Here is a 19660-nt window from a genome sequence, read left to right on the forward strand (position 1 = left end):
GCACTATTTCTGGGTTAGCGGAGTCTGTAACCCGAAGCGTATGTAACCTGAAGCGTATGTAACCCGAGGTACCACTGTGTGTTTTTCAGGGACATCAGCCAGAAGTTCAGGGTTTGATGGAGGTCTTTAAGCAAAGGCTTGACAACCATATGTCAGGAGTGCTCTGATGGTGTTTCCTGCTTGGCAGGGGGTTGGACTCGATGGCCCTTGTGGTCTCTTCCAACTCTATGATTCTATGATTCTATGATTCGGGTTTCTGGAGGGATGGAATATTTTTTAGGAATTATCAGGAGGCTGGTCTGAGCTGATCAGACCAGAGACTGCAAAGGGCCATAGGGGAGAATGTTGATCTGTAAGCTGATTAGGAATATCAGGCCAATGTCTGCATGCCCATTACCCACCTCGGCTAGCGGTCATGTACACACACTTCCTGTCCTTGGTGGTAGGCCGAGGCTTTCCTGGTGCCCACGAGACGAAGTTCAAGAGAGAATAATCAGACCACCTGGAGATGGCAAACAACACATTGGGGAGGTTTCCGCATTTTGAACGCAAGCAGGAATCTAAGACACACCAGAAAATGCTTCTAGGACAGAAGACACTTAATAGAGAAAGAGACTCACCGAAATCGTCCATCATTCTCATAGGTGCTCAGCCCAATCCACCAGTGCTGCTCCTGTCCCCTTGAAAACTGGCCAAAGGAGGAATTATACGCAATAATGTCAAGGGGGAGAACGAAAAGACTGTCTGAGCCCCCTTGATCTTCGGACTGCCTCCCACCAGGCTCTTTCTGTGTGACAATACCAGCATGGAGTCCCAACACGTTTTGTTTTTGCCTGCGCATAGCAGTTATTTTGTGCTGGCACCCACTGCCTACCCTACAGAATTGCTGCCTAACCACTGCTGTCCATGCACCAGTGACCGTAAGGCTGGATCACTACGATGCACATTGTGTGGGGCTGCCCTTGGCCCTGGTCTGGAAACTCTAGCTGGTGCAGAATGCAATGGCTATGGCAACACATAGCTGCCAACACGTGACATGACAGGTTCAAGGTCCTTGTATTGATTAGAGGTAAATGTAAAGGGACCCCTGACCATTAGGTCCACTCGTGGCCGACTCTGGGGTTGCGGCGCCCATCTTGCTTTATTGGCTGAGGAACCTGGTGTACAGCTTCCGGGTCGTGTGGCCAGCATGACTAAGCCGCTTCTGGAAAACCAGAGCAGAGTACGGAAACACCGTTTACCCTCCCACTGGAGCGGTACCTATTTATCTACTTGCACTTTGATGTGCTTTCAAACCGCTAGGTTGGCAGGAGCTGGGACCGAGCAACGGGAGCTCACCCTGTTGCGGGGATTCGAACCACCGACCTTCTGATCGGCAAGTCCTAGGCTCTGTGGTTTAACCCACAGTGCCACCCGTGTCCCAGACTTGTCTTGATTTACACAGCACTGAAAAAGGTAGGTCCAGGGTGCTGCAGGGGTCACCTGAACACCTTCTAAAGTTATTATTATTTAAAGCCCTAAACAGCCTCGGCCCTGTATACCTGAAGGAGCATCTCCACCCCCATCGTTCAGCCCAGACACTGAGGTCCAGCTCCAAGGGCCTTCTGGCAGTTCCCTCACTGCGGGAAGCCAAGTTACAGGGAACCAGGCAGAGGGGCCTTCTCGGTAGTGGCGCCCGCCCTGTGGAATGCCCTCAAGGAAATGAACAACTATCTGAGTTTTAGAAGACATCTGAAGGCAGCCCTGTTTAGGGAAGTTTTTAATGTCTGATGTTTTGTTGAATTTTTAATATTTTGTTGGAAGGTGCTCAGAGATGGGCAGGAAATATTATTATTATTATTATTATTATTATTATTATTATTATTATTATTATTATTTCCAAGCTCAATCACTGAGGTCATCTGTAGTTGTCCCATGAGTTGGTGAGGCTCATCTGATTATCAACCCCAAACCGAATCAGCATGCACCTTCTATGCTAACTGTCAAATGTTTGCAGGGAAGTTTTCTTTGCTGCCCAGCTTACGGGGACTATTAAGTATCCATAATAGCTGATTATCCATTTTTATTTTTATTTCCGTTCTTACTGTATTTAATTATAAAGAGCTTTGAAACTTTAAATTGCAGCAGACAAGTATTTTTATATATCAAATAAAGAAATGAAGAGCACTTGGAATACAACAACAAAGCTGTGTTTATTGTTATTATTATTATTATTATTATTATTATTATTATTATTACTGGTTATTGCTATGTGAAACACTAACTGGGAGGAGAAGGTCATAAGCAGAAGCTGACTATGCTTTTGCTACCATCTTGAAAAAAAATTCTTTAGGCAGGCCTTCAACTTGTCTAGTCAATTATGTTATGCCGCTCTTGTGTGTAGAACAATATACATATATTCGTAAACTAAAAGAAATTTCTTTACAACCCTTGCAATAGCCCTTTGAGCTTCCGTTCTAGAAAAGGTTGAGAGCTTAATGCTGTCTAACTGCAGCTAGGCCAAAATTTTAAATCCCTTCATTGTTTTCTGTATGCAGTTCTCACTTTTGTCTGGGAAGGAAATAACAAGCATCTTAAGGAATTGGGCCAGAAAGGCTTTGATTCTATAAATTAATAGTAGAAACAAAGTACCAGGATTCCAAGACCCTTCTGAGGAGAATTTGCTAAGTGAAAAAAATGAAAGATGGCAATCACTTAATAGTAATGTTAACATATTTTTCCTTCTAGAATGGATTCCCTGACACCCTAATACTCATATTTATACAGCAAAAGCACATTCCTTAGACTTCTGTCAGGGAAAATGTATTAAGATTATTGTAAATTGGAGGCCATCTTGCATTTCTCACCTACTAAATTTTCCTTAAATCTTTGGGAAGACCCAATTTAGTCTCCACTAACCATCAATGTTCCCTTCCTGCCTGAAGGTCCCTGCCACAACCGGATGGGATTTTAAAAATTGATTCCTTTTTGGCCCAAACCCATTGCCATTCCAGGTGGCTCCCTACCTTCTTCAAGTTCTGACCCAGGAAGTCCAGCTCAGCTTGATTGTGAATTGACACCAGCTCAGCTTGGAACCAAGTGCAGATCCTCTGAGCCTGTACCCAAGTTGAATGATGGTCAAAGAACTTGTACTCAGCATCTTGGTATTTCACCCACTCATTGCTCGCTGTGGAGAAACGGGATGTGTTAAGAGACCCTGGGGAAACTTGGTGCTTTCCAGGTGGAGATTACTTAAGGCAGGTAATACCACCAAAACCTCATATTTCCCTTAGATGTCCCCTATCAGAAGAGCTTCAGGATCTGTATCTGTCCTTCAGGAGAGATCCTAAAGCTGAGACTCCAATACTTTGGCCACCTAATGAGAAGAGAAGACTCCCTGGAAAAGACCCTGATGTTGGGAAAGATGGAGGGCACAAGGAGAAGGGGACGACAGAGGACAAGATGGTTGGACAGTGTTCTCAAAGCTACCAGCATGAATTTGACTAAACTGCAGGAGGCAGTGGAAGACAGGAGTGCCTGGCGTGCTCTGGTCCATGGGGTCACAAAGAGTCGGACACAACTAAACGACTAAACAACAACAACATCAGAAGAGCTGCAACTCTTCCAAGTGTCAACGCAGCTATCTAGTCAACCTAATTCTCTTCCAACAGAGACTCAGAAGGCACATTCTATGTTTGCTTATGCAGACAGGTTGACCAAACTGTGTAGATTCTAACACAGTACCATGTTTGTTCATTAGGTAAAAAGGTAAAAGGTAAAGGACCCCTGGACATTTAAGTCCAGTCAAAGGCGACTATGGGGTTGCGGCGCTCATCTTGCTTTCAGGTCGAGGGAGCCAGCATTTGTCCTCAGACAGCTTTCCGGGTCATGTGGCCAGCAGGACTAAGCCACTTCTAGTGCAACGGAACACCGTGACGGAAACCAGAGTGCACGGAAATGCCGTTTACTTTCCTGCCACAGTGGTACCCATTTATCTACTTGCACTGGCATGCTTTCAACTTGCTAGGTTGGCAGAAGCTGGGACAGAGGTTCTCAAACACCTTGGAACTCAAACACTTTGGTTCCCAAACGCCGAAAACCCAGAAATAAGTGTTTCAGTTTTCAAACGTTTCTCAGAAGCCGAACATCCAATGCAGCTGTCAGCTATTGTTTCTGGGGTGCCTGCACCAATCAGAAGCTGTGCCTTGGTTTTCGAACATTTCAGAAATCAAACAGTGCAGGTAAGAAAAAAAATCAATTTTAATTTTTATCATCTACAATACTGTCTTATTTATTTTATAGTACATTACATTGATTATTGCTTTCATTTGATGGATCAGTGGTCTCGTTAGATAGTAAAATTCATGTTAAATTGTTGTTTTAGGGGTTGTTTTTAAAAGACTGGAACGGATTAATCCGTTTTGCATTACTTTCTATGGGAAAGTGTGCCTTGGTTTTGGAACGCTTTGGTTTAGAAACGGACTTCCGGAGTGGATTAAGTTTGAGAACCAAAGTACCACTGCAATGCTAAATGCCACCTCAACATCCTGGGGTCATGAATTTCATAGGTTAATGATGTGTTGTGTAAAGAAGCACTGCTTGTTTTTCTTAAACCTGTTTGGGGAAGTTTTTAATGTTTGATGTTTCATTGCATTTTAGTATTTTGTTGGAAGCCGCCCAGAGTGGCTGGGGAAACCCAGCCAGATGGGCGGGGTATAAATAAAATTATTATTATTATTATTATTATTATTATTATTATTCCTATCAGTTTCAAGAATAGGTGCCCCAGGCGTTGAGGCTGGGAGATGAATGTCTCCACTATTTGTTTCTGAAAATATTTATAGCCTGCTCAGCATCACACTGATCTCTTAGCAGGGCACACAATTCATTCAAAACGTTTACACGAATATAGCAGGAGCAAAAGTATAAATCACTGCGTCTGACTCAAAATGCAGAGCTGCAAATACCATCATGTTAGGCTGCAGAATTAACAATTCATAAAGACCCCGAGAGAATAACCAGGTCTTAACCTGGCACTGAAAGAAAGCCAAAGTTAGAACTAGCCAGACCTCATGGGATCTCAGTTTCTCCACATCACTCATGGTTTCGTAAACCTCCGTCACATTATGCAGGCACAAAAACACAAACACACACACACACAGCCCTGTTGCCTTTTTCCTACATCTAAAACATTCTTTTCTTCAGTAAGATAAATAATCAGAAGTCAAGATGGTTCAGTCGCCCTGTTTTCCATGCTGTCTCCAGCATAGCTATTCTATTTCTAGACCTGGATGAAGCGAGGTACATGAGTGCAGGCTTCTTAAAGTCATACTTGACCTCTGCAGGCCTATAGCTGAGAGGGCTCCAACTCTATCGATTCAGTTAGCTGATATTTCTGTTGCCTGCTTTTGACATAACACATAACTCCCTTTCCCAGGGACATAGCCCATATTCCCAACTGCAGACCCCACATCGCCTCAGCTGAGAGAGCAAGGGGCAGTGCCACATAAGACTGCTGGCAGCACTCTACCAATCCTTGACAAGACCACCTTGCTGAACCTTAATGGCAAAACCTATTTGGTGTTTCGCAACTTTCTGATTAGTTGCAGGATCTTAGCCAGACCTAGCAGAGTAAACGCAGAATCCACGGAAGCAATTGGTGACTTGGCTGCAGACAGGATAGACGAAGCAGGAACCAGGAACTTGTAGTTAGGTGTTTATTATATACAGTGGACTATTTCCAGGAACAGAACATGGATCACAACTCCTACACTGACACACAGAACTCTGAACCTCTGAACACTGAACACATTCCAGTTAGTAGGCCATTAATTATCACTCCCTTGAGAGAGCTTGACCAATCAGGGAGCAGTCTCCATGCCTCTCTTATCACCAGGCAGACTTACTCCTTCAGGTTGCCTTCTGGCTGTCTGCCAAACCTTAATTGACTCTGTGTGAGTAGCTGCACTTACACAGTTTCCCAACAAACCTTTCTCAAACTTTTGGGTCCCCAGGTGTTGTTGGACTACAACTCCCATCATCCCTGACCACCGGTCCTACTAGCTAGGGATGATGGGAGTTGTAGTCCACCTGGGGACCCAAGTTTGAGAAACGCCGCTCTAAAAGCACAGTGCCAACAGCGCAGTACAACAGAGGTGGGAAGTTGGCACCATGTTTCCTCTAGCTTGCATGCATCCAGAAAACACACACATACACACATGTTTTGTGCATCCACAAGTCAAGGAATATGGGGCGAGGGTGGAGACAGAGCGATCTCTGCACAAAAGAGGCTTTGCCACATGGGATGAGGGGGGCGGAAATATTCACTCACCTTGAACGGTTGTCTCTGGCTCTTTCACATCAGTGCCTATTAAACAACAGCACACGATCAGCAAGTGAGCAAGGGAGATGTGCTGGGCCTGGCCCAGAATTCATTTCAGTTCCTGATTCAGGAAAAAAGGCTCCTTCAGGAAAGTAAGATATTCCCCCTATCCTTTCTGTACTGCAATCCCTGCTGGTTATGAAGGAGGAGCAACCCTCATCCTTTGTTTATTGGAATGCGGCTACTTGTCTTTATACACATTCAACCATGTATCAAAGAAATAATTAAACATTAATTTAAAAAAAAATCAGAAAGGGTTAGATTGTGGGGAGGGGCGTGGAAGTCAAGCACAGACACCAGAAGGAAGACAGAATGTCCCTGGGAGGTTGAGTAATCTTAGTATGAACTAGTGGTGCTGAGAAACTTTGTTATTCTAAAAATATTAACATACCCATTAAGTAGGGACACCAAATTATCTTGGGAAGATAATCCTCTTTGAGGAACTGACAAGAAACAGATGCACTTAATGCAACAATCTTTATACACCTCACACTCGCGTAGAAATGTGCCATGCTCAGGGCAGCTTATAGCCTTTTTACAAAACAGTAACACAGACTGAAACATTAGTCAAGCAATCAACGGCAGCAAAAATAAACAGCAGTAAAAATGAAAGCAGGCACCAAACCCCAATAAAAAAACCCCAAAGAGGTCAGCCACAAAATAATCCTCAACCTGGCAGGGCAAATGGTATTAAAATTACCGTATTTTTCGCTCTATAAGACGCACTTTTTCCCCTCCAAAATTTAAGGGGAAATATGTGTGCGTATGCAGGTTCCATGGCTTCAGCGATAGCAACGCGAAGCCTCCGAAACGCAGTGGGAGTGTTCCCACCGCGCTCCGGAGGCTCCAGGGATAGCCGCCTGAAGCCTGAGGGGTCATGGCGCACCGACCCCTCTCGCTCTCCAGGCTTCAGCAAAAGCAATGCGAAGCCTCTGGAGTGCAGTGGGCACTCCCGCTGCGCTCCGGAGGCGTCAAGCAGCTATCCCTGAAGCCTGGAGAGCGAGAGGGGTCGGTGCGCACCAATCCCTCTTACTCTCCTGGCTTTGTTTCACTGGAGAGGCACTGCACAGCTTTCCCTCTCTGCGCAGCGCCCCTTCAGCGAAGTGGGAGGAAAATGGAAGGGGCTCCATTTCTCCTGCCGCTTCGCTGGAGGGGCGCTGCACAGAGAGGGAGAGATATTTTTTTTCTTGTTCTCCCCCTCTAAAATAAGGTGCGTCCTATAGTCGGGTGCGTCCTATAGAGCGAAAAATACGGTAACTCATAGCACACTGTGGTGACCTATGAAGATATTAAGCCCTCCTGAAGCCCAGGCAAGGTACTTAACTCCTTCGCTTAACGGACATTATTGAGTTGGCTGAACATTACCTCAAGACTCCTCCTTCAAAATCTCGCGTTTGAAGATATGTAGACATGAAAGAGGCGACTGCAAAGTTCTTTACTGTGGCTAACTCTTCCCCTCCCTGCCAACCCATCACCATCCCAGTCACCTTTGGGCAGTTTGCAGATCCAGTCCAGTTGAGCGTCGCACTGGAGAGGCATCCACTGCAAAGATGCCAAGTCCAGCGCCGCACAGTTCCGGATGTCCTCGTCGTCGTGATTGCTGCGGTCAAAGTTATGGTAGGAGAACTGAAGGCAAAAGGAGGATGGGGGAGGGCAAGTTAATGTTTGATGTATTACAGTATTTTAATATTTTTCTGGAAGCCGTCCAGAGTGTCTGGGGAAGCCCAGCCAGATGGGCGGGGTATAAATAATAATAATAATAATAATTATTATTATTATTATTATTAATCCCTCAATGTCCTGCTTAGTCAACTGAAGCCTTAGGTCAGGGGTCAGCAAACTTTTTCAGCAGGGGGCTGGTCCACTGTCCCTCAGACCTTGTGGGGGGCCGGACTATATTTTGGGAGGGAAATAAACGAATTCCTATGCCCCACAAATAACCCAGAGATGCATTTTAAATAAAAGCACACATTCTACTCATGTTAAAACACACTGATTCCTGAATCATCTGCGGGCCGGATTTAGAAGGCGATTGGGCCGGATCCGGCCCCCGGGCCTTAGTTTACCTACCCATGCCTTAAGTCGCTAGCTCATCCAACTCAGTTGAGCGCAGTGACATGAATACTTTCCTCTCTCCCCCCACCAGAAAGAATTCCCACTCTACACTGGGCTCTGCATGATCTCAAATGCATTTTCCTCTACCTTGGCAACAAACAAGCATCGAGAGAGGTCTGGGTTTCTTATGGTGGCTCCTTAACAGAAGAAGCCTTAATACAAAAAGAGAGCCATGATTTCCAGCAAGCCACCTGACAAAATAACTCTGGTTTGTTTGTTTTTTTAACATTGGAAGTTTGCATTTATTTATTTATTTGCATCTCTAATGAATTCTGTATTGACAAAATATCTACAAAAACAGAGCAAACAGAAAAGAATCTCTGAAATAAAGAAGAGGTGACAATTTTAAGATATCAAAGAATAGGCATCAATTCATATACTGATCTGACAAAATAACTCTTGGGACTTTTTGTCAGATTCCTATTTCTCCATCAATACACAACTCCTGGTCCTCTTTCCCCTCTAAATAACAGCAGAGGCATTCTATTTTACTTACTGATCTCCCGACAGGAGTACTTTGTTAAAACACACACACACACAAACATGCAAATCTCTGTTCCCAGTGCCTTTTGAATCGGTTGGAGTTCTTGTTATTAAACATACCAAGAAAAAAAGCACACCAAGAACTCAGGCCTATGTAAGTTTCAATAGTGGGAGTGGTCCTTACTCACAAGTCAATAGTCAATAGTAATAAAAACTAATCCATTCAAAAGTATGTACTGTATTCTGACAAGAATTACAAACTCAAATAAAGATTACAAATTCTAACAGATATTACAAACTCTAACTCATAAAGATATGTATAACACAAGAATTCGTTACAAAGATTTTCTCTTTTTCACTCGACAATAATGTTGATCCTTATAATTTATCAGCTTGCAGATGGAGACTCAGTTTCAATCATAGAGCAGAAATCAAAAGTCAAATATGGATTATAAGCCAGGACAGGGCCCTGTTTCGATGTATTCACCTTCATCAGCTGGAAGTATCAAACATTACATGAAAATACATTTAGATTCTAAATTATCATAAATTATAAAACAATCCTAAATTATAAAACAGTATTATATACCATTTATACATATATTTATGAGTTAGAGTTTGTAATCTCTGTTAGGATTTGTAATCTTTATTTGAGTTCTTGGTGTGCTTTTTTTTTTAATAGGTTGAGCAAAGCATCACTCACCCCAAGACCATCACTCCATCGCCAGCTCCTCTCAAGTCCTGGGTCCCGGCGATTCAAGCCGATCCAAAACCAATGCTGCTCATGAATTTCAGGTTCTGATGCCCTGGAAGGCATCCGAAAAGAAGATGGGTCAGTTCTTCCATGAATGTAACTGTGCGAAGACTTAATGCTTGACTAAAGCTTCCAAGGTTTGTCCCCCCAGCTGCCACCCCATTTTGCTATATGTGATTTGGCTCAATTGATTCAAGCTGCTTTAATAATAATAATAATAATAATAATAATAATAATAATTTACTATTTATGCCCTGCCATCTGGCTGAGTTTCCCCAGCCACTCTGGGCAGCTCCCAACCAAGTATTAAAAACAATACAGCGTTAAATATTAAAAACTTCCCTGAACAGGGCTGCCTACAGATGTCTTTTAAAGATAGGATAGCTACTTATTTCCTTCACATCTGAAGGGAGGGTGTTCCACAGGGCGGGTGCCACTACCGAGAAGGCCCTCTGTCTGATTCCCTGTAACCTTACTTCCCGCAATGAGGGAACCGCCAGAAGGCCCTCGGCGCTGGATCTCAGTGTCCGGGCTGAACAATGGGGGTGGAGACGCTCCTTCAGGTATACAGGGCTGAGGCCGTTTAGGGCTTTAAAGGTCAGCACCAACACTTTGAATTGTGCTCGGAAACATTCTGGGAGCCAATGCAGATCTCTCAGAACCGGTGTTATGTGGTCCCGGCAGCCACTCCCAGTCACCAGTCTAGATGCCACATTCTGGATTAATTGCAGTTTCCGGGTCACCTTCAAAGGTAGCCCCACGTAGAGCGCATTGCAGTAGTCCAATACACGTGCAGGGTTGGGGCACGTGTGTGGCTCTCCTGATATTCTTGGGACTCCCAGCTCCCATCAGCCCAAGCAGTATGGCCAGTTGTCCCGGATGATGGAAGTTGTAGTCCTGCAACACCCGGGAGGCACCAACTTCCCCCTCCATTTTGTAGCCATGGTGACAGGAGAAGAGCAGCATCTCACTGTTGTGACAGGCCAAGCTAAGTAACTGCCGAGGTTTCAGAATCAAAACGCACAGAGCACCATCTAGGCCCTGTTCAGCTTGCCTCCCCCTGAAAAAAATATCAAGGACTGCTGATTAACCATGTGGGGGTTATTTTTTATTGGCAAAACCTGAACCCATCATTTCCACTTCCCCCTTTTAGGAAACAGCCACGCTTCTTCTCAGTTCAGCAGATACCGTATTTTTTGCTCTATAAGACTCACTTTTTCCCTCCTACAAAGTAAGGGGAAATGTGTGTGCGTCTTATGGAGTGAATGCAGGCTGCGCAGCTATCCCAGAAGCCAGAACAGCAAGAGGGATTGCTGCTTTCGCTGCGCAGCGATCCCCCTTGCTGTTCTGGCTTCTGAGATTCAGAATACCGTATTTTTCGCTCAATAACACGCACCTGACCACAACACGCACATAGTTTTTAGAGGAGGAAAACAAGAAAAAAAAAAATCTGAATGAAACAGTGGATGTATCATTTTTGTGCTTCATGCTGCGGCCACAGACATGTGATTTGACGGTGAGTTTGGGGTAGCCCAATGCAAAGATCCTGAGGATCCATGTGGGTCCATGCTTTGTAACCACGTTTTTGCACCATTGCAGCCCCAGGCAACAGTGGGTGCGTGATTTTTTTGGTGCAGGCTGTAGCCATGGACATGCTATGTGATCTGATGGTGAATTTGGGGTGACCCAATGCAAAGATCCTGAGGATCCATGTGGATCCATGCTTTGTAACCACGTTTTTGTACCATTGCAGCCCCAGGCAACAGTGGGTGCGTGATTTTTTTGGTGCAGGCTGTAGCCATGGACACGCTATGTGATCTGATGGTGAATTTGGGGTGACCCAATGCAAAGATCCTGAGGATCCATGTGGATCCATGCTTTGTAACCATGTTTTTGTACCATTGCAGCCCCAGGCAACAGTGGGTGCGTGATTTTGGGGGGGCAGGCTGTAGACATGGACATGCTATGTGATCTGATGGTGAATTTGGGGTGACCCAATGCAAAGATCCTGAGGATCCATGTGGATCCATGCTTTGTAACCACGTTTTTGTACCATTGCAGCCCCAGGCAACAGTGGGTGCGTGATTTTTTTGGTGCAGGCTGTAGCCATGGACATGCTATGTGATCTGATGGTGAATTTGGGGTGACCCAATGCAAAGATCCTGAGGATCCATGTGGATCCATGCTTTGTAACCATGTTTTTGTACCATTGCAGCCCCAGGCAACAGTGGGTGCGTGATTTTGGGGGGGCAGGCTGTAGACATGGACATGCTATGTGATCTGATGGTGAATTTGGGGTGACCCAATGCAAAGATCCTGAGGATCCATGTGGATCCGTGATTGGAACCACGTTTTAAGTAGGGAGGGAAGGAAAAACATAGAAGCGACAAGGAGAGGGGTGTGCAGAGAAGCAGCTGGCTAAGAATGCAGGAGAGGGGTTTTACCGGAGGGAGGAAAGGAAGGCAAAAGTCCCCCCCCCACAAGCCAGCCAGCTCTCTCTCTCCCCCCCCCAACCTGCATGTTGCCTTCGAGTCCCAGATGCACGGAGAGGAATTAGAAGGAAGGACGCTCTGCTTTCCACTCTGCTTGCCTGGAGGGGAGGGGTTTTCTCTGCTCTTTGTTCCGTTTGAGCAAACACAGTAAGGAAACAGAAGCGGGTGGGCAGTAAGACCCTGAGGCAGAATGCAGGAAAGCAGCAGCTTCCTCCTTTCCTCCCTTCTCCGGACGATTTGATATTTGCCTGATTTTTGCCTTCACTCGCGCTTGTTAGCTCCAGGGACCACACATTCGCTCAATAACACGCACAGACATTTCCCCTTACTTTTTAGGAGAAAAAATCTGCGTGTAATAGAGGGAAAAATACGGGGTTTTTTTTTCTTGTTTTCCTCCTCCAAAAACTAGGTGCGTCTTGTGGTCTGGTGCGTCTTACAGAGCTAAAAATACGGCACCTCTCACTCTTTCCCTATCCCCACCCATTCACAACCACCAGATAAAACATTATGATTCTTCACAAGCTTCAATAGGAAGCAGAACCTCTTAACTTTTTGTTTCAGCTTCCATCTTCCTATTTTTTTTTTAAAAAGGTGGGGTTTTAAATGTGGGTTTCAACTGTATCATCTCTCAAAGCAAGGGACGAGGAGGACGGCTGTCTATCTGTCTATATAAAACGTAATCACACTGTAGGCACGTAAACCAAAACTCGCAAATGCGCTTACATATGAAGGAACATTCAAGTGTGCCTGAGAGCACATGGATATACCGTATTTTTTGCTCTATAGGACACACTTTTTCCCCTCCAAAAATTAAGGGGAAATGTGTGTGTGTCCTATGGAGCGAATGCAGGCTCCTTGGCTTCAGCGATAGCAATGCGAAGCCTCCAAAGCGCAGAGGAAGCACTCCCTCCGCGCTCTGGAGGCTACACGTTGCTTTCACTGAAGCCTGGAGAGCGAGAGGGGTCGGTGCGCACCGACCCCTCTCACTCTCCGGCTTCAGGCGGCTATCCGCAAGCCTTCTGAGTGCGGTGGGAGTTCCCGCCGGGCTCTGAAGGCTTGCGAATAGCTGCCTGCAGCCTGAAGCCCAGGGACCGCAGTGCCAACTCCCGTTGCGCTCTCCGGGCTTCAGGCAGCTATCCGCAAGCCTTCGGGCTCCGAAAGCTTGCGGATAGCAGCCTGTTCTGGGGGCTGGGGTCGGGGGAAGCTCGGGCTTCCCCCACCCCAGCCCCGTGGCTAAGGGGGGGAATATTTTTTTTTCTTTATTCCCCCCCTAAAAACTAGGTGCGCCCTATGGTCCGGTGCGCCCTATGGAGCGAAAAATATGGTATTTGCCAAGGTGTCGCCCAGAAACATACATCTCCTGCTTTCGTAACTCAATCCTCACCCAAATATCTTGTTGAGCGTGTTGGCTATAAAATGTTCCTCCTCGTAAGTGCCGACGCTCAAGAGTTGTGCTTTCCGATCGCTGCAGAACAAATGGGCCATGATCCAGTTTTTCTTCTCCTGCAGTTTGTCGTAGGTGAACACCTGCCCAAGAAAAAAGGGAGCCATTTCACAAACCGATCCCAGTCAGTGAGAGCCGCCCCTTCCGAGTATTACAAGCCCGAACTGCCATGACAAATGTTAAATCCAAAACCAATTTGAGCTAATACAATTAATGTGGTGAACGTGTCCTAAGGTGAAAGACTTCTGGGAAAATATTTATAATGAATTAAAAAAAAATTTTTAAATACATTTATTAAGAAACCAGAAGCCTTTCTACTTGGAATAACAGGACCGGAAAGAAGGATGTTAGACTGTTTCTGTATGCCACTACAGCAGCAAGACTTTTATTAGCCCAAAACTGGAAATTGCAATAAATGTCGACAATAGAAGAATGGCAGATGAAGATGATGCACTTTTCAGAGATGGCTGACCTGACTTGGAAGAATCCGCGACCAGAAAGAGGAGGAAACACAAGAAGAATGGAAGAAATTTAAAGAATATTTAGTGAGATATTGTAATATAAGATAATTAAGAAAGTCCTAGAAGTAACAGATTAGGCTAAGGGATAGAAAAAGATGAATAATAATGATTATTATGGATTACAATTCGAAGGAAGGATAAGAAGTTTGTAATGAAAGAGGATATGCTATAAATATGAAATTGGGAACTGCTAAATATGTGTTGTGATGAAATTCAGATTGGAAGGTGTCGAGGAAGTCTTCTAACAATGTAAATATACCAGGGAATAAGAAGGAAAAAATCTTTTGTGTTTTTACTGTTGTTAAGTTTTTATGTTGTGTTAAATGTCATGTTCTTTTCTGTGTTTATGTCTGTGTGCTATAAGAGAAAATCAATAATTTTTTGGAAAAAAGAAAAGAAAAAAGGGAGCCGTTTCACAAACTGATTGCAGTCGGTGAGAGTATTACAAGCCCGAACTGCTGTGACAAATGTTAAATCTAAAACCAATTTGAGCTAATACGATTCACTTTGCATTAAAAGTCTTGAGCATGAACTGGCTGGCTGCCTCCCGTTTTGTACGTACCTTGTAGCAGTGCCTCAACTTGGGGTTGGTGACCCATCCCGCTGGACAAGTTCCTGTGAGGCTCGGGGTGGGATGAGGCGAAGGAAGCTCAGGGTTCACCGGAGTCCCCAAATTCTGCCTGCAGATGTATTTGGCCTTGAAACTGGTGCAGTTCTTCACTTCCCATAGTCCCATGGCACTCCCCGTGGCCAAGGCAACGCAGCCGCCTTTGTTATAACCTGAAAGCCTCATGGGAAGGGGGAAACAGGCCAGAGGAAAAATTTAAGCCAAAGGAAAAGGTTTCCATCTGGCTTGGCAAAATCGGGCAATAACCACCAAACTAGATAATGGCTGCACACGTCATGGTAAGCTATAAACCACGGTTTACTGTGCATGAACAAACCACACCCCCTTTGCTTCTCCCCACGAATGGGTGGAGGAAACCAGTCACAATCTCTAATTTAACCTTATACCTGAACCAGGGATTATGGTTTGTTTAGCTCCAAACAAACCGCAACAAACCAAGGTTTCTTCTTATTGTTTCTCTCTCTCTTTGATTTCTTTTCTTTTTCTTTTTCTTTATTTCTCTCTTTTTCTTTGTTCATTCCTTTCTCTCTCCCCCTTTATGTTTTTGTTGTTGTTAGATCAAAGTCTTAGTTCGGACAACAAAAAGGAAAAGATATTTGATATTAAGTTACTATTTTTCTCTACAAACCCTAATAAGATGAAAAAGGAAGTGCAGACAATTCAGGCAGTCAAGCCAAATTTCTTACTGTGGGGGAAGGCAAAATAAATATTCTGTTTTAAAAGGAAAAAAAAGGGGGTGTGCATAACCCACTGTGATTGCAGGAGAGAGCCACATAATAAGTTATTTGAAAGATGTAAACAAACCCTAGGTACACACACACACACACAGATATCTATTACCGGGCTGGTTGCGATTCCAGTGGGTGTAGGTGACTTCATCCCCGCTCAACCAACGAAAGGAGCCCGTTTCATTTATGTCCTGTAGAGCTGTCCAGAAATATTCGTCCTCCCAGCCATAAATTAGGCTGCTCACATAGGCCTGTTCAAACCTTGGCCAGGGAGACAAGGGAATGAGTCAGTCGCTTCCTCACCACATCCACCAATCCATGATCTTTCCTCCAGAGGTTGATGGTCAAATAATAATAATAATAATAATAATAATAATAATAATTAATAATACAGTGGTACCTCGGGTTAAGAACTTAATTCGTTCCGGAGGTCCGTTCTTAACCTGAAACTGTTCTTAACCTGAAGCACCACTTTAGCTAATGGGGTCTCACACTGCTGCTGCGCCGCCGGAGCACGATTTCTGTTCTCATCCTGAAGCAAAGTTCCTAGCGGAGTCTGTAACCTGAAGTGTATGTAACCTGAAGCGTCTGTAACCCGAGGTACCACTGTACATACGCTTACAGGTTACAGACTCCGCTAACCCAGAAATAGTGCTTCAGGTTAAGAACTTTGCTTCAGGATGAGAACAGAAATCGTGCTCCGGCAGCGCAGCGGCAGCAGGAGGCCCCATTAGCTAAAGTGGTGCTTCAGGTTAAGAACAGTTTCAGGTTAAGAACGGACCTCCGGAATGAATTAAGTACTTAACCCGAGGTACCACTATAATAGTAATAATTTATTATTTATACCCCAGCCACTCTGGGCAGCTCCCAACAGAACACTAAAAACAGAATAAAACATCAAACATTAAAAGCTTCCTGATACAGGGTTGCCTTCTGACTGTCTAAAAGTCAGATACAGTGGTGCCCCGCAAGACGAATGCCTCGCAAGACGAAAAACCCGCTAGACGAAAGGGTTTTTTGAGGTGCTTTGCAAGACGAATTTCCCTATGGGCTTGCTTTGCAAGACGAAACGTCTTGCGAGTTCTTGCGGGTTTGTTTCCTTTTTCTTAAAGCCGCTAAGCCGTTAATAGCCGCTAAGCCGCTAATAGCCGTGCTTCGCAAGACGAAAAAACCACAAGACGAAGAGACTCACGGAACGGATTAATTTCGTCTTGTGAGGCACCACTGTAGTTGTTTATTTCCTTTACATCTGATGGGAGGGCGCTACTACTGAGAAGGCCCTCTGCCTGGTTCCCTCTAACCTCACTTCTCGCAGTGATGGAACCACCAGAAAGCCCTCGGAGCTGGACCTCAGTGTCCGGGCTGAACAATGGGGGTGAAGACGCCCCTTCAGGTATACTGGACCAAGGCCGTTTAGGGCTTTAAAGGTCAGCAGCAACAATTTGAATTGTGCTCGGAAATGTACTGGGAGCCCATGTAGGTCTTTCAGGACCAGTGTAGTCTTGGTGGCCGTTCCTAGTCACCAGTCTAGCATCCTGTTGCTTTTTGCCATGTGGCAGCCAGGAAGCATAAAGGTAAAGGTAAAGGGACCCCTGACCATTAGATCTAGTCGTGGATGACTCTGGGTTGCGGCGCTCATCTTGCTCCACAGGCCGAGGGAGCCGGTGTACAGCTTCTGGGTCATGTGGCCAGCATGACTAAGCCGCTTCTGGCGAATCAGAGCAGTGCACGGAAACGCCATTTACCTTCCCGCCGGAGCGGTACCTATTTATTTACTTGCACTTTGACGTGCTTTCGAACTGCTAGGTTGGCAGGAGCAGGGACCGAGCAACGGGAGCTCACCCCGTCACGGGGATTTGAACCACCGACCTTCTGATCAGCAAGTCCTAGGCTCTGTGGTTTAACCCACAGGGCCACCCGCGTCCCTTGCCAGGCAGCATAGATCCTTCCAAAAATAACCAAGAGGTCAAGTGCCTGGCCTAGCTTTTCCCTCTAAGTGTTTGCAGAACAATATCTGAAAACCCATTCCATGATAATCTAATTTCTTTAAATAATAAAAAAGACGTTTGTTGAATCAAAACTCCGGATGGCTTACAACAGAACACACACCTGTTGGTGATCGTGACCAGAGTAGACGAATAATCTGTGCACACCTTCCGAGCATCACTGTATGTCACGTGGTCGTCTCCCAGCCAATAGCAAGATGGAGTTTGCCATTTCCAACCCTGGGGAAAACGTGACAGAAAAACGTCAACGAAATGTATAAATCTAAATCAAATTAAGTGTTGGAAATGTAAAGAGAAAGAAGGTTCTTTCTGTCATATGGGGTGGTCTTGTAGTACGGTTAAAGCTTACTGGGAAATGATATATAATGAATTGAAAAGGATGTTTAAAATAATCTTTGTAAAAAACAACAAAACAGAAGCTTTTCTTTTAGGAATTATAGGGGCAGAAATACCTAAACTGTATAGAAACTTATTCATGTATGCGACTACAGCGGCAAGAATGTTACTCGCCCCAAAATGGAAAGAAGCAGAAGTCTCAGCAAAGGAAGAATGGATACAAAAACTCATGGAATATGCAGAAATGGCAAAACTTACCAGGAGAATAAGAAATCAACACAACAAACTTTTTTTATAAAAGAATTGAAATGGTTTATTGAATATTTACAGATAAATTATAAGCAGATAAGAACACTGGCAGGATTATTGCAATAACCTGCAGTTTTATAAGAGCATATATTTAAAGTAGATGAATAAATGAGCAAATTAAGTTAATCTGGATATGCAGAAGATAGTAAAAATAAATTTAAGGAACCGCAGAGAGAGGGGGAAGGAAGTCAGGTTCTGAAATGTTTAAATGATTGTAAAATTAGTGAAATGTATAAATCTGAAAAGCATAAATAAAAGAATGGAAATGGTTTATTGAATATTTACGGATAAATTGTGAGCAGATAAGAACACTGGCAGGATTATTGCAATAACCTGCAGTTTTATAAGAGCATATATTTAAAGTAGATGAATAAATGAGCACATTAAGTTAATTTGAATATGCAGAAGATAGTAAAAATAAATTTAAGGAACCGCAGAAAGAGGGGGAAGGAAGTCAAGTTCTGAAATGTTTAAATGATTGTGAAATTAGTGAAATGTATAAATCTGAAAAGCTAAAATAAAATAAAAAAAAAAAATAAAAAAAAATAAACAATTGCAAAGAGTAAGGCAATTTCTATTACTTTTGATCTGACCAAAGTGTTACTGTGCTTTGCTAGGTGGTTATAGCTTGATCCAACAAGAGACTTTAGGCTGTGCAATACTATCAGGCTGGGAAATCAACATTAGGCAATATCAGGGAGGGCGGGATTAAAATGGCAGTGGCCAGTACTCTTCAAAACACCCACAACAGCTGTCATTGTGGACCCCACGGGGCGCTTCAATTTATTGTCACTCCTTCCCAGTGCTCTGCTAAGTGCCGAAAAAGAGAGAAAACTTACCATCCTCCCATTCTGGAAAACAAAATCACAAACTCTCTTGCTGTTGTGAACATTTTTAGTATACAGTGGTACCTCGGGTTACATACGCTTCAGGTTACAGACTCCACTAACCCAGAAATAGTACCTCGGGTTAAGAACTTTGCTTCAGGATGAGAACAGAAATTGTGCTCCGGCAGTGCGGCAGCAGCAGGAGGCCCCATTAGCTAAAGTGGTGCTTCAGGTTAAGAACAGTTTCAGGTTAAGTACGGACCTCCAGAACGAATTAAGTACTTAACCCGAGGTACCACTGTATAATGGTGATGCTGTAGAAGAAAAGTCAGCAGCAAATGTCATTCAATATTTCCCCAAAATTTAGATGAAACTAGAGAGAATTCTGTCCTCGGCCGGATTAATTGTATTTCCAGTCTTCGTTCATTCACATGATCCATTATTCCAGGAGGACGCATAAGTCAAATTGCTTGATAGTTCACCTCTGAAGATAACCTGATCTCCACCAAGGGAAAGCTGCCGTCGAGTCAAGACTGCTGTGTTGAGAGTCTTCAAGGTATTGCAAATTCCAACACACCTGGCCTGATCCTACTTCCCAGACTGATGTGCAGATCAAAATTTAATTACTCTTCATATTTCATACACCTCCAGATTTT

The 19660-nt window shown here is 44.3% G+C and overlaps 1 protein-coding gene across 1 annotated transcript in view; it reads right to left on the minus strand.

Moving 5' to 3' along the window:
* MRC2 (mannose receptor C type 2) overlaps positions 1–19660 on the minus strand; it is an 86915-nt gene that overhangs the window by 22982 nt on the left and 44273 nt on the right. The window contains exons 10-19 of the mRNA XM_053363725.1: positions 17636–17751; positions 15639–15787; positions 14733–14950; positions 13590–13732; positions 9663–9765; positions 7849–7987; positions 6311–6346; positions 3006–3166; positions 621–688; positions 402–502 (exon numbers count right to left, since the gene is read on the minus strand). Of these exons, the coding sequence (XP_053219700.1) occupies positions 402–502; positions 621–688; positions 3006–3166; positions 6311–6346; positions 7849–7987; positions 9663–9765; positions 13590–13732; positions 14733–14950; positions 15639–15787; positions 17636–17751 (1234 nt within the window). The remainder of the gene's footprint in view (positions 1–401; positions 503–620; positions 689–3005; positions 3167–6310; positions 6347–7848; positions 7988–9662; positions 9766–13589; positions 13733–14732; positions 14951–15638; positions 15788–17635; positions 17752–19660) is intronic.

Source organism: Podarcis raffonei, chromosome 13 (genome assembly GCF_027172205.1).
Source record: "Podarcis raffonei isolate rPodRaf1 chromosome 13, rPodRaf1.pri, whole genome shotgun sequence".
Lineage (NCBI taxonomy): Eukaryota > Metazoa > Chordata > Lepidosauria > Squamata > Lacertidae > Podarcis > Podarcis raffonei.